At 33.1% G+C, this 14,033-nt stretch overlaps 2 protein-coding genes across 3 annotated transcripts; one reads left to right on the top strand and one right to left on the bottom strand.

The window, feature by feature from the left end:
• The first annotated feature begins 429 nt into the window (after positions 1-429).
• Positions 430-3,683, top strand: LOC105801948 (protein JASON). Of its 2 annotated transcripts, none has more exons than XM_012633322.2 (7): positions 430-712; positions 900-948; positions 1,093-1,157; positions 1,243-1,457; positions 1,703-2,450; positions 2,530-2,612; positions 3,346-3,683. In XM_012633322.2, the coding sequence occupies exons 1-7, from the start codon at positions 542-544 to the stop codon at positions 3,452-3,454; spliced, it is 1,440 nt and encodes a 479-aa protein (XP_012488776.1). In that variant the 5' UTR covers positions 430-541; the 3' UTR covers positions 3,455-3,683. The 2 variants fall into 2 exon arrangements, with proteins under 2 accessions (XP_012488776.1, XP_012488768.1); XM_012633314.2 differs by having other exon boundaries at positions 1,243-1,487.
• A 965-nt stretch (positions 3,684-4,648) lies between these two features.
• On the bottom strand, positions 4,649-9,428 carry LOC105801939 (uncharacterized). Its single transcript, XM_012633303.2, has 10 exons — positions 9,199-9,428; positions 9,003-9,116; positions 8,769-8,830; positions 8,596-8,679; positions 8,290-8,321; positions 8,100-8,181; positions 7,288-7,516; positions 6,520-6,747; positions 5,990-6,282; positions 4,649-5,289 (listed from the first exon to the last, which is right to left on the bottom strand). The coding sequence occupies exons 1-10, from the start codon at positions 9,220-9,222 to the stop codon at positions 4,932-4,934; spliced, it is 1,506 nt and encodes a 501-aa protein (XP_012488757.1). The 5' UTR covers positions 9,223-9,428; the 3' UTR covers positions 4,649-4,931.
• Between the last annotated feature and the right edge of the window lie 4,605 nt (positions 9,429-14,033).

The following is a 14,033-nucleotide window of genomic DNA, read 5'->3' as shown; positions in this document are numbered from 1 at the left end:
GACTTTTTTTTATATTTTGCCCAAATTACATTACATCGAAATTCATCTATAATTTTCATATTTATCAAAATCATTTAAGTTGAAGTTAACTGAAAAAAATTACAAAATTAAAAATTGTTAATTACAAAAAAATATGATTTACAAGCCTAACAAGCGTTATTAGTGAGAAGAAGAAAAAATGGTAAGACATTCCTTCCAAAAAAGGTTCACCTGCTTAAGTTTACAACCAACATTCTACTCGCTACCCTTTCACACTTTTCTATCATTGCAACAATTACAATTTCATACGTGGCATTCCCACTCAGCGAGTACCAACAAGGATACAGACAGGTGAGAAGATAAATGTGGGTGCATTTTAATTTTTTTCCTTAATAACGTTTAATAAAGACGTTTTTAGAGGAAATAAATCATAATAATATTTCCCTCGTTTTGTGGTATTTCAAATTTCAAAAAACGACCCAACAACTCTCTCTTCTCCTTTTCTCTGTTAAATCATCGATTCTAAAAAATAATCCAAAAAACCAAGAATCCGATAAATGAAATGGTATGCGATTTTTTGAATCGACACTCAGGGTTAGGGATAATCTCGAGATCAGTGGTGAGGTTTCTTGATTTGACGGTCTGCAGAGCCATGGGATGTTTCTTCCACTGTTTCGGCGTCAGAACCGATCGTTCCCGCCCTCACCTCGTCGCTTCCTGTTCCAAATCCACTGTAATTTTTTGTTTGTTTGTTTGTGTTTTTGCACTTTCATTTCCAGTTTTCTTGTACCTGCGTTTGGTTTCTCGGAAAATTCAGTTCAAGAAACATTTTCTTTCCTAGTCTTTTTCTTTTTGTATTTCTAAAGAGAAGACAAACTTGAATAAAGCTAGCTTCGTTTATTTTCGTTTTGGCTGAGCAGGAACGTACTGTTTCTCGAAATCGATTATCGTCTCTCTTTGTTGATGAAGGTAACTATATCTGTATCGATTATCTAGCTTATTAGTCGATTTAGCTAATTTCAACATTTCCTTTTTTTTTTTTGTCCCCTCAAATTTGATTTTTCCTTTGTTTGAAAGTGTAATTATTTTGTTTTCTTGTTTTGGTTCTAAAAGAGAAAGGAGATTCTCCATCCAACGATTTGGAGTCTCCACAAATTAATAAAGTTCTCAAGGATGAGGTATGTACATCGAGCAATTCGGTTTAGATTGGTTGCTTTGTATGTGCAATGCGAATTACAATTCAAATTTTTTACCTTCCCGTAGGCTAAGTTCCTTAAATCTTGTGGCACAATACCAGAGACTCCGGTTGAAATTCGCAAAGCATCTAACAAGTTTAAACAGTCCCCTCCTTGTGGTGGAGATTCAGAGACTTCGAAGTATCGTTCTTGGCTTCCAAACACATCCATTGATAAGCTTCAGTTGGATAAGAAATCTGACCGGCCACCCACTCCAAGTAAACTTTTCGAGGTGTTGGGGAGGTCAGATTCTCCTGAAAATACACCTAGCAGGTTATCAGATTTAACTTCAGACTTTAAAAATTTTAATCAACAAATCGAAACATGTAATTGGCTTCTCACTGAATTTAGAATTGCTTTGCGGATAACAGTTTTCTTCTTAGAAATGAAGCAACAGTATCTGCAATTTTGTTGTGTGATTTTGTGAATACATTTTCGCATAATTTTGATGTCTACCTGACAATTGACTCGTGCTATTTCTTTTTTAGTTGTATATCGAATGCAGCAAACACTGGGATGTCCTCCATTTGTTCTACTGAAGGTAGTGAGGCGACGACTGCTGATAAAACAGCCAAGACTTGTATCTTTTCAACTTCAGCTTATGAAAGGAACAAGTCTGTGCGATTTGAATGTGAATCTGATGCTTCTTCTGAGTCTGAAAATATTGGTCAAAATCCGGAGAAACTTGAAGCACTAGGTTACCAAAGTGCATCAAAGTACTCGCCAAACCCAACCCCGTTAAAGCTTTCTGATGAAATGCAAACCCCAGGAACTGTTTTTCCCTCAAACGTGGGAATCTTTGCAAATGGGAAGACTCGGATCCGGTCTGAATACGTTCATTTAGTTTTGAATCCGGTTGGGAATGCCTCTCCGTTAAATGCAATGAAGAAAGAGCCATTGAGCTCCAAAGAGATGTTTAATGAGCAGGAAGAATCTCCTGAACGATTAGAAAATGGCACCCCCAAGCTAGGAGTAAAACAAGCTTCACTTGGTAAAGATTCAGAGGATGAAGGAAGCTTGTCTTCTTGGCTGAAGCCAAAACAGATTACCATAGATGATCCTGATAAGAATATTCATGTTACGTCCAGCAAAACCCCTCAATTTAATAGAACCCCAGGGGATAGACCCATCATAGGTATGGTGGCTGCTCACTGGAACGAAGATGAGTCTTCCCGCATCTCACCCAAGTGGTGGGATGGGAATGGAATCCCAAATTCAACTAATAAATACAAGGAGGTAAATCTTTTATTTTTCTGCTGCATTTCTACTTGCAGTTTGGACACCTATGCTTGATGGATCCTTGTCCTGTTTGCAGGATCAGAAAGTGAGTTGGCATGCAACCCCATTTGAAGAGAGGCTGGAAAAGGCTTTATCGGAGGAGAGTCTCATCTCTCAGAGGTATGTTTAATTTTCCCTTGCTAAATTCAATACCTATGATGCTATTTTATGTTGCTCTAATTTGGTGGCAAGCAGTAATGACTCAAAGTATTTCACCTCTAAAACTCTTAGGAGATTACCTGGCGTGGTTTAGTTGTGTGAAGCACAGTTTAACATAGATTTTATACATTTGCAATATGCAAGCATCTTTCTGGTAATACTTTCTGTAAATCAACACCAATATCTGCTTTCTCTTTTCTTGTTTTCTATTTTCCTAAATATCTTGGGGGGCTGAATTGATTTTTAGTATCTATACGCAAAAATGTAAAGGAGATTCTCATTGATTGACACCTTTTACTGGGAAAATAATTCATTCACTTTGCTTTGACATCTTTTGTCAAAAGTGTACAAACATCATCCTAAGTAGCTAGATCACAATCCCCTATGAATTGTGATTCAAAATGCTTTGCAGAAGCATTTACCTACTTTTGATATGAACTATTTTTTAGATAACATTGACCCCTTTTGACCAATTCGGATATCCGTGTGGGGGATATCCATGTTCGATGCTTACATCCAAATCCGAGTAGCATGTTTCAAATAGATGACAGAGGGTTATTTCGATCTGATTTATAATGTTCGGAAGATTCTAACATGCCCCTTCCTTATATGATCCATTATTGAGATGGAATTTAAATTGTGTTATTAGTAATGCTAATTCACGACTATATCTAATTGCTAGTTTTAATTACAGGAAGCCTGTTGACCGAACACTCATGTCTCTTGATGAGATTGATGAAAGCGACACAGCACTGTCTCAGCTGCGACCTTCCTCACATGCCAAGTCAGTTGTTTCATTCTGATTACAGTAATTGCTTCCGTTTTCACATTTGATGAACCCAGATGTAATTTTGAGTCCTTCAAAAACCTGAATCAATGGTAGAAAATCATGAATTGTGATTCATGGTTGGTTTGGCATGAGCCATCTAGTGGAGCTTTTCTAGGGATTCCATTGTAATCCAGCAGGGTAGGATCAATGCTTGAAGTGCAAACCAACGATTTTTTTAAAAGGTTTTATATCATTTTATAGTACTTGGCACCGGGCATCACTCATGATTTTATGCATAAGTTGGAGCACATTGTCCTTGTAACTTAGCTCAACTTTTTCGAGTCTTTATTTGCTTGCTCCCATTTTTGTCTGATAAAGATGTGAGGGGAGCTTTGGTGCATTTCCATGGATTATTTCTTTTACTGATAAAATAACATGTAGTCATCGATATACATGATAAAGTATCAGTTAAATCTTTAAAAAAAAACTATTGATTGAAGCTTCCAAAATTGGTTTATTAATTTTAGCCAACCATTGGATATAATTATAAATGTATTCATTATCCATGTAAAATTTTAAATCAATTTGACATTACAATATAATTGAGGATACCATTTCTTTAATATATGATACCTAACCGTTTAACATTTTGGACATCACATTGAACAAATAGTTTAACATAATTTAAACAATAGAGGCATGATTTTCCACCAATATCAGTAGATACCTATTTTAATTCACTTTTAAGCATAGTGACAATAAATAGTATAAGTGAAAAGAAATGCTTGGACACTTCATTATGCAAAACAATGAAAATACTTTGTTGTGTATTGAAAATCAATAATTTAATAAAGAGGAGTTAAATTCCCCAATAATGTTAAAGAGACTAGAGCTCCATATTGCAAATGAAAAATCAAGTCTTCTTTGTGAGAATTCAGTTGGGAAAGTTTGAAGCAATATAATTTTTGTAGTTTACAAATTCAAGTATTATTTCAAAGTCCTCTAATGACTCCCACTAGAAATACATGGTTAAGCCTAATTACCAAATTTGGTGATGGTAGAATTGAATAAAATCCAACGGCTCACTCGATATATTCTTTTGAAGTATGCGAACATTTGGATTGTTAAATATAAAAGAAACTTTAGAATGGTTATACATATAGAATTTGAAGTCAAGACAATTATTCATTAAACAAAAACAAGTAGAAACATATTAGTAATACCTTGATTTCAAATGAAGCTCCAGGAATTGAATTGTATAAAGAAATTGAAATCATTACAAACATCTGGAATTGTAGAAAGGATAGATCCTATAAACTTTAAGACAATCCATTAATAGCAATGCTTTCTCATAATTCAAAAAAAATAAATGCTATGAAGGTGCAGAATAGCAGGCTTAAAACAGCAAGATTGAATGCCCAATTCATACATAAGACCACGAATCTTTACATTTCTCCTGTTTAACCGACCACGAAATCCCTACAATCCATATATATGTGTGCGTGTATATATCAAGGCTGGTGGAAAGAGTTTGGTCCTTGGTCGTGCTGGTTATTGACTGCAGGGCTCACAACAGAAATATCATGGCTGCTTCCCTCTGCCTCGGGGGCTATCTCTCTTACATCAGCTATTCTTGCATCTGTTGCCTGAATATCACTCCATTCACCTTCACCAACTGGTTGGATGTTAACTTCATCCGCTGCCATGTGGACTACGCTCTCCTCAGGTACCGATGCTGTTCTCGAAACACTAAGACAAGCTTTGTCTACATTCTCTGACAACTCAACGTCCTTTGTATCAGGTGGACTGTTGCTAGTATTTGACGACTCCATCTTTTCCTCGAAAATTTGCTTCGTGTCACTCTGTTGTCTGCAAACAAAAATAGAAGACAATATCAACTTTCGTTGCACTGCAACTAAGGATATTTATGCTAGCTTCAGTTCTATGACAAGCAACTCGATAATTCTGAACCAAGCTTTATTGTTCCAGTATAAAAGTAGCAGTAACAAACCATGTCAACAAATCAACTAAAAATGGAACATATCTGACTAAATGATTGACTTAACCTGGATTTTAAGTAATTTACAGATGCTTAAAGTACATGGAGAATGGATTAATCAACCAAAAGGGGGAGGAAAATGAAAGTGTTGTTTGCATTACCATAGTAAAATAATAATAATCACGGACACAGTTCTTTTCTCTTAATGACCAATGATTTTGTCTTTGATTTTGCATTTCTAGATCAAAGAAGTGAGAAGGAAGTTGGATGAAAGCAAACACATTTCTATTCAGCCGCAGAGGTAGATTTCTATCCAAATATCCCCCTAGAGCAAATTAAAGATGGCCATGAAATACACTATTTTGATTATGTGAGATGTATAGAGGGATCTGCATTCCCCAGAAGCAAGATTCCGTTAGTATATCACAAAATTAGCTTGTCTTGTCAATTATTTCTACAACTTGTGTTGGTGTATCAAGTGCATGAATGTATGAACCATGGTTCCAAGGTTTCCAGAAAGGGTAAAAGCAGGATGATTATGATAATGCTTAAAAATATAATAAGTCAAACCTTTGGAGATGTGCTTGTAACGCATTCACATATGCAAGAAGGTCTTGCTTTTCCTTCACAGCGGCTGCCTCTTTCTGCTCTGCTTCTTTTATTCTTGCTTCAGCATCTGTTTCTGCAACTCTGACCTTCTCCTCTGCTCTCAGAACTGCTGCTTCTAATATTACAACACGCTCTCGAGCCTTTGCAAGCTCATTACGCCACATATGTGCCTCCTGCATGGCAGAGTCTCTCTGCTTGATCAATTGATCCCTTTCTTCACTTAGGAACCCAAGCCTTTCTTCGGACTCCCTCAGCTATAAACACCAAGGAAAAACTCCAAATAAACACAATTATGATGCTTATATTTGGACATAGAAATCATGGCTACCTAAATAACAACTTGGTCAAGACAATTAAAAGTAACTTCTCAAAAGTTAAAATCAACATGACAGACTTATGATTCTTGGATGAGAATTCTTTTAAATTCTAAACTCTAGCCACACCATGTGAGCAATAAGATTAGAGTTGCACAATTCCAGTTTTAGCTATACCTTTAACATGAATGCTTCCCTTTGTTTTTCTGAATCTTTTGTTAAGCGCTCAATTTCTTCACAAGCAATCCTCCTATGTTCATCCATTGCATGAGCTGCAGATGCTGCAGATTCAGCAGCTTCAGCAGTCTCAGAAAGTTTATCTGCTATTTCTCTTATTGTTGAATCACGAGCACGAAGATCTCGAGCCAAATTCTGCAGTTCCTCATCCTTGACTCGTAGTGTCTCCTACAAGAATTAGCTACGACTCAGAAAACAAAATCTTGGGAGAATGAAATGTCCTTAATTGACTAAGCACTAGCCACAATATAGAGACAAGAAGTCAAGTGAGAAAGCAGATTGAGAGACCCAAACAACACAAATTATACACTTATAGCTGTCAAGACGGGAACATCCACCAGGTTTAACAGCCCAGATTGGCATAAAGGTATTCTTAGGCACCATTATAGTCAGAATATATACATCAGCATCCAATTTGGCCCATTTCAACTAGCCCTCATAATCATGCTTCAAAATCTAGATTAATATAACAAGACATGCACATTATCTAAGTGCTAGCTAGAGTTACTCTTGCAAACATTTAGCATAAATGTGCACATTCACATATCTGAATATCAAAGCATTTGCCTAACCAGAAACTACACAAGGATGAACCTAGGACCCAACAGCTAGAGGAATCACCTCAACATCCACTTGTATGTTCAAATAACTTAAAAAGCACAGCATACAAGCACAATAGGTTGAACAGATAAACTGCTCATAGCATACCTTCATAATTGTAAAATCATCCATTGGGCCATCAGTGGGTCTATTTGCCACCAATCCTAAAACATTTCTCAAGGATACCTGCATTGCGGCTTCAATTTCTTTAGAACATTCCTTGGCTGTTGAATTGGCAGCTGCAACTACTGTTGCAACTGTACCTAATTTTGCAGAGCCGTTGCCACTTAAGGAATTGACAGCTTCTTTGTGAGCCTTTAGAACCAATTGTGTCGCACTAATTTTTGGAAGGGAGAAGAACACCGAACAGATGACATCAACCATATATATAAAATTAGTTGCCAAAAGAAGTCCATAAAACATATGGCAAGATACTTTTCAGACAACAAGCAGATATCCAGAGTCAACTTTAGACAATTGGAGAGAATGCAAAGAGTAATAAGAATTTATGCTTTTCTTTGAACATGAATCTCTTACCATTTCAGGCATTTTGGCCTCTTAAATACAACCAACCAAAAACTGACAAGTGCAAAAGGACATGTGAAATGTTTCTTATCAAGAAAGCAAGAAGAGTGTTACAAGAGAGTTAGAAGCACAACATGCAATCCTGACCCTTAAACACGAACATATATATTCCCTCCCCTGCTTTCAGAAAAAAAAAATATTCCCTCCCCATAAGTTTGATTGATCCGTCACCTTTGAAGTTCAAGTACCCACCGCATATCACCCACAAGACATCATAGCATAAACTTGTTCGATCAAACTTATGGAGAGGGAATACATGTGTGTGTATCACTTCTGAAACAGAAAACAGAATAACAAAAAGACTGATATAGTGCAGCACATTGTAAAAAACTTACTGTAAAGTTGATACCCAAGCTCTAGCAGCACCAGGCGTCTCTGCACAAAGAAAGTAGTCCTTTTTCTGGGGTGTCCCAATATCTAAATGGTATAGTTAAGAAGCACACAAGTTTAGCAACTGAGAACTTCCACAAACATAAGCAAAAAGACCCTCGAAGCTTTTCAGTTTCTTAACAAGTTATTGGATACAGAAACAACAGCCATCATACTTTGGAAGTCCACTGTAATGAAAAAACAAACAAACAGAAAAGATAGGTTAATAACAATTCCCAGCTAAAGAATCGAGACTCACAGCAATAACTCGGAGGTGACAAATATGGATATATGTCAACATTGGCATGATCATTTCTCTTTTCCATATATTTCAAGGATCATAACTCTGTGCCTATGTCCAAATATATATCAAACACAAGTGCCTGTGTACTTTAGGGAAAATAAAGTCCAGGTAACAGACAGCAACAATCAACCAAACAAGGAACAAGAAAATTGTCTTACTGAAAGTTAACAGGAGACATAGAGATGACGCTGTTTTCATCAAACGTGATGATTCCCTTAATACTTGGCTCATTCCTCCTAGTCCTACAAAAACCAAAACAACAGAATTTCTTGTTTAATTTTCAGTGTTTCGAAGAAAACCAAAAATAATTAAGAAATGGAAACACACTTACTTGTATTCCATTTTCCCCGTCGTAGGGTCTAATATCACCCACCTTTCATTCCATTTCCTCAGCTGTTAAACCAATGTACAGTATATACATCAAATTGCTTGAAAATTCATGAATTTAAAAGAAAAATACAAATTTATGAAATCCATAACTGATAATAGAATCGAAAAACTAAATGAATTTTAATACTGCTTAATTCCAGTAATAAAATTGAGAGAGAGAAGAAGAAGATCGTACGGTCTCAGATCGCTTGAGAAGTGGACCTTGGAGCAAGTTCCTACCGGAGCCAGAGGCCAGTTGGCGTTTGATCTTTTCCAAACTGTTTTCCGTAGCATCCCTAACTCCTTGTTCCTTTTTTCCAAAATTAAATACCAAGAGGAAAATCAATTCCAATCACCACAAATGGAGGAGGAGGAGAAGAAGAAGGATTTACCGTAGAAGCACCATTGGAAGCCATGAGAGAAGAAATCCAATAGAAAAGCTTTAATCTTCAGCCCAATGAAAAAAAAAGAGAGGAAAAAAAATGGTTAGGGCGAAATATGGAATATATTTGAAGGGAAATTGGGGGGTGGTGTTGAAACTGAGAAGGGCTGTTAGGTTTAAGGCATAGACTAGCAGTTAGACGTAATGCTCAAAAAACTCAGATTGAAGACGAAATAGTTGATTCACTTCTGTCGGTTTTTTATTTTCAGGAGTTTTACTACCTATCATAAAAATATACCCACTTTTAATATTTAATAAATATATGTAATGATTTGATAAAATAAATAATTTAAGAAATTAAATTTTAATTTTCATAAATCATTAAAATCGATTAGGTGTTACATTGATTGGCATTGTATTAAAAAATGATAAAAGAAATTATAATGAGATTAATGTTTTAAAAAAGAATTAAATAGCTATATTTTAGATTGTATTTTAATTTATTTATTTAGAAATAAGTAAATTGATTTTATAGAAATTTTCTTAAAATTATATCATTAAATATTTATTTTGATGTTTTATATATAAAAAATATTAATAAATTTAATCCTTACATCATTTCTAGTCTTTTAAAAGCAAATTGGCCCTCATTATTTTCATTATTCCTTGGTGCTATTTTGTTTTATATTTCACATTGATAAATAATTTAAAATTATAAAATAAAAAATGAAAACAGTTCCAAGAATTCATCAAGAGAAGGGCCTCCCAGTGAGGTCTATTCTCAAACCTTGTTAATAATGAAAGAATAGAAGAATTAGAAGCTACCATATAATTCAAAACAATTCTAAATGTCTTTTCTAATGTTAATCTAAAATGTAAATAATTTTAAATTTAAAAATAAAACTTCCAAAATTTATGAAAAAAAAGCCTCCAAAAATTATAAAAGAACTTTTTAAGAATACATAATTTTGGAAATTTTAATTAAAATAAATTTCAGTTTCAATTTTTTAATTTAAGATTTTTTAAATTTGAAAACAGATACTTTTTGAAATTTTTATAGGTTTTTTCATAATAATTGGAATTATAATTTTTAACTTTTTTTAGTTTTAAAATTTTAAAATTTTACTTCAACAATAAAAGTTAAAAAGTTGAAGGTTAATTTACTTCTAATAAAAGAGTAAAAGTCAAACCGATTAACACAATAAACTAATTTACCCATTTTCAATATAAAATAAAATCTGCTATGATATTTTTATCACATTTTATATTTTCTTTTCAAGTTTTTATCTATTTTTAAAAAAAAAAGTATTTTTATAGAATTTTAATTTTATGAGATGGAGTAACAAAACAGTGATTGTTTAAGAGGATTAAATGATGCCTTTCCTTTTGTGTTATTCTTTACTCCTTTTTGAGTTTTATGAATGTAAGCAAAGTATAAAAAGTGAATGCTACTTACCTTCCTGCCTTCTTTTGATTAGCTTCTTTCTTTGTATTTGCTCTCCTAAATTTAACATTAGGGTGGGGTTAACGGCGAGATATGTGTTTAAATTTAATCATAGTGATGGTAATAAGATGAAAGTACAAATGATCGTTTAAGGACATTAATTTAGAAGTGTTGATAACTTAGTAAAGAATTGAAATTATATGTATATTAAACAATAAAATATAAATTAAAATATTTTTTATTAAATAATAATTAAAATAATTGTATTACAACAAAGTTTTTTTATTAAATGTGGAATTTAATCCATGTACTTTATCTTTGTACTTTTGTTTACATTACTCCCAAGAAAATATTTTTTATTATTTCAAAAGTCACACCAACAAATTTAACAAAATAATTTTAAAAGTGTTAACAATGGGACTGAACTTTGAAATCTCAAAAGGTTGGACTAGATTCCTAAAATAAAAATACAATGACTAAATTCTAAATTTACAAAGAAATTAGAGACTTATGACATATTTTAACAAACAAATATTAACTTAGTTAGAAAATTATTGAAAAATCATTTCTTATAAATCAATAAATTGTATTAAGAGAATATTTTTACTTTTTAAATTTTCATATAAGATATTTAAAAAATAGAATTAACTGGAAATTTATCATTTATTTAAAGATAAATAATTAATCCCATTAAAAAATACATCATCAGCTAAGAAGAATAAGAAGAAACCCAAATAAAATCTTGACCTTGCAAATAGCGACACCAACCTTCAAACTGGTTATTGGTCACGGTCTCTTCAACAATATCCTTTTATATATATTTTTTATTTTTTATTTTCAATTCACTATATTTTCTTTGAAGACTGTAATGGTTCTTGTTTTAGTTCAATTTGTTTTCTCTTAAAGTAATAGTGGTTTTTGTTTTTGTGACTCTATTTTGTTTGAAAATTTGATGGTTTTTCTCCATTATATTTTATTTGAAAGCATTGGTAGTTTTAGTTTTTAGTTTCTAGATTCTAGATTCTAGTTGTATTATGTAGTATATATAAGATTCGCCAAGGCAATGGTGCCACAAGATCTATGGGGAACTGTTCTCAAAAGGACTTGTCATGATAGAGCACTACGATGATTGTCACAAAATTAGACTCTGAGACTGTGATGGTGATGATGAGGAGAAGGATAAACCAATTGAGACTTGACCTTTTATGCATCACTAATGTAGTAGGTCTCCTAGGCTCTTGGCAGTGGTTTCTTGTTTGGCTAAGTTCGAAAGGTATGATAGCTTGGAAAGTTTGGCCAGGTTTGGCAAGTACAAGAGGCTGGGAAGCTTAAGCAACTTGGCCTCCACCTCAATCTTGGCCAATAAGTTGTATGATCACAATAATTGGACCATTTATTAAAATATAAAATTTTAATATCAATATAAAACATTCAAAATGCAATACATTTTAAAACATATGCTTCTAATTTTACTTCTAATAAGAGAGAAGTTGAGATTCTCAAATGGGATAGGCGCTATTCACGAAAGTTGAGACCACCCTTAAAATTGTGATATCATAAGGTAACCATTTACTTCCATGTTCCCCACTCTGCCCGGCTTACATAGTCATGCCAAAACCATTGACCCCCAATTGTATGTTTCAGCTATTTAGGGAATCAACTAACAATGGATGAAACATGGTATGAACTTTGTTGCCAAACTTATATTAGCACATCTCTAATTAGCCAGAGGATGTAAAGTCTTGTAGGACATTCAATATTAAGGGAGTTGGATACAGTGAAAGTACACTAAAGTGTCTCTTCAACCATGTAAAGTTAATCTAAAAACCATAAAAATCAAACTTAAAATTAGTACCCTTTCCGAATGCATCAATAAGTATGTTCCCATATTCTTATTAGATTTTCTTGTTATTGTTAGCTTGTCAATTGGAAGGCACGTCAATAATGTTACATTTGCCACATAGAAAATGAAACGTATAGGTTTCAAGTCTTTATCATCCAATCATAGCACAAAGGAATGTTGAGACAAAAGTAAAATCTACAATTTGACTAATGTGATAGAAACCAAAATCTCTTAAGTGAAGAATGATTTTATCATCAGGCCATTCTATATCCAAATGACTGTGGCACAGAGATACTAAAGATTCTTCCATTGTTGTTTCATTCTCAATGACATATCATTCTTCTGATCTTAATAAGGAGCAGTCATTAAGAACTTTGAAATTTGAATTTAAGGTTTAGTGTGTATTTAGGATAGTATGCTAGAACTGTAAAATTCTAATATAAACTAAAAACCACAAATCAAGAACTGTCATGTTAGATCATTAAGAATAAATCAAGAATAAAAATAAATGCTGAAGCATACTTTAATTCATTGATATCTTGAGATCTTGAAATATTGTGGTTTTGATCTTCCAAATTAACACGTAATTATTTTATAGAATATGACTTTTCTTTTCTCGAAGATGGGATGCTAGAAAAGTTACGTATGTCTAATTTGGGGACTATAACCCTAATATATAACTTTTGCACATTAACATCAATTTTAATTAGCCCATCATTAATTAGAAATTAGATACTAGAGTATCTACACATATTTAGCCCATACTTTATTTAATAACTGAAGCACAATAAGCCTTAACCAAATTAGATCACTTTTAATTTGGCTAACCTTTATGATAGTAAATTATAATTATAATTATTATATATGTGATATTCATATTTTTCCAACAATCTCTCACTTGGACCATATATATCTACTAATTATCTTATAATTACATGTCACGATATAACTTTATGAGCTCAAAATCTTACTATCATATCCAAAAAGTATTTCGAACAATCTCGTCCATTAATTATGTCAACATAGAACCAAGGCAAAATTTGTTACATATTGTAACTAAATCCATCCCTAATCACGCATATTAGCACAACCAAATGACATAGATCAAGTATGGATATGTAGCATGGAAATTACATACAATGTGATCTAAACATGTCTATTTTCAACTAGTCCACTTTAACCTCTGTGAGATCAAACTTTACCAAAACCAGAGTGTAAATAAACCAAATAAACTTTATTTCTGTGAAAAATAACCTTAATATTCGTAAATTGAAATAATCGAAAATGTGTTTATAACATAAAGCATTTAAATTACAAACTCCCACTAAAATTGAATATTTTGAAATTCCATTACACCCATATAAGCATTGTGCTCATAAAAACCTTGGGTGTCCCTTAGTAAGCGAATCTACAATCAAAGAGTTCATCCCAATATGCTTAATAGACAGCTGACCTCTAAACTCCTATTTTAACAACTAAGAATTTAAAGTCTATGTGCTTTGACTTTAATGTGCTCCTATTATCATTAGAATAAAGGACTGCCATTTATTAATTTGTA

This window comes from Gossypium raimondii, chromosome 7 (genome assembly GCF_025698545.1).
Source record: "Gossypium raimondii isolate GPD5lz chromosome 7, ASM2569854v1, whole genome shotgun sequence".
Taxonomy (NCBI): Eukaryota; Viridiplantae; Streptophyta; class Magnoliopsida; order Malvales; family Malvaceae; genus Gossypium; species Gossypium raimondii.
The sequence above is the reverse complement of the archived record's forward strand: the minus strand, read 5'-3'. Positions and strand labels throughout refer to the sequence as shown.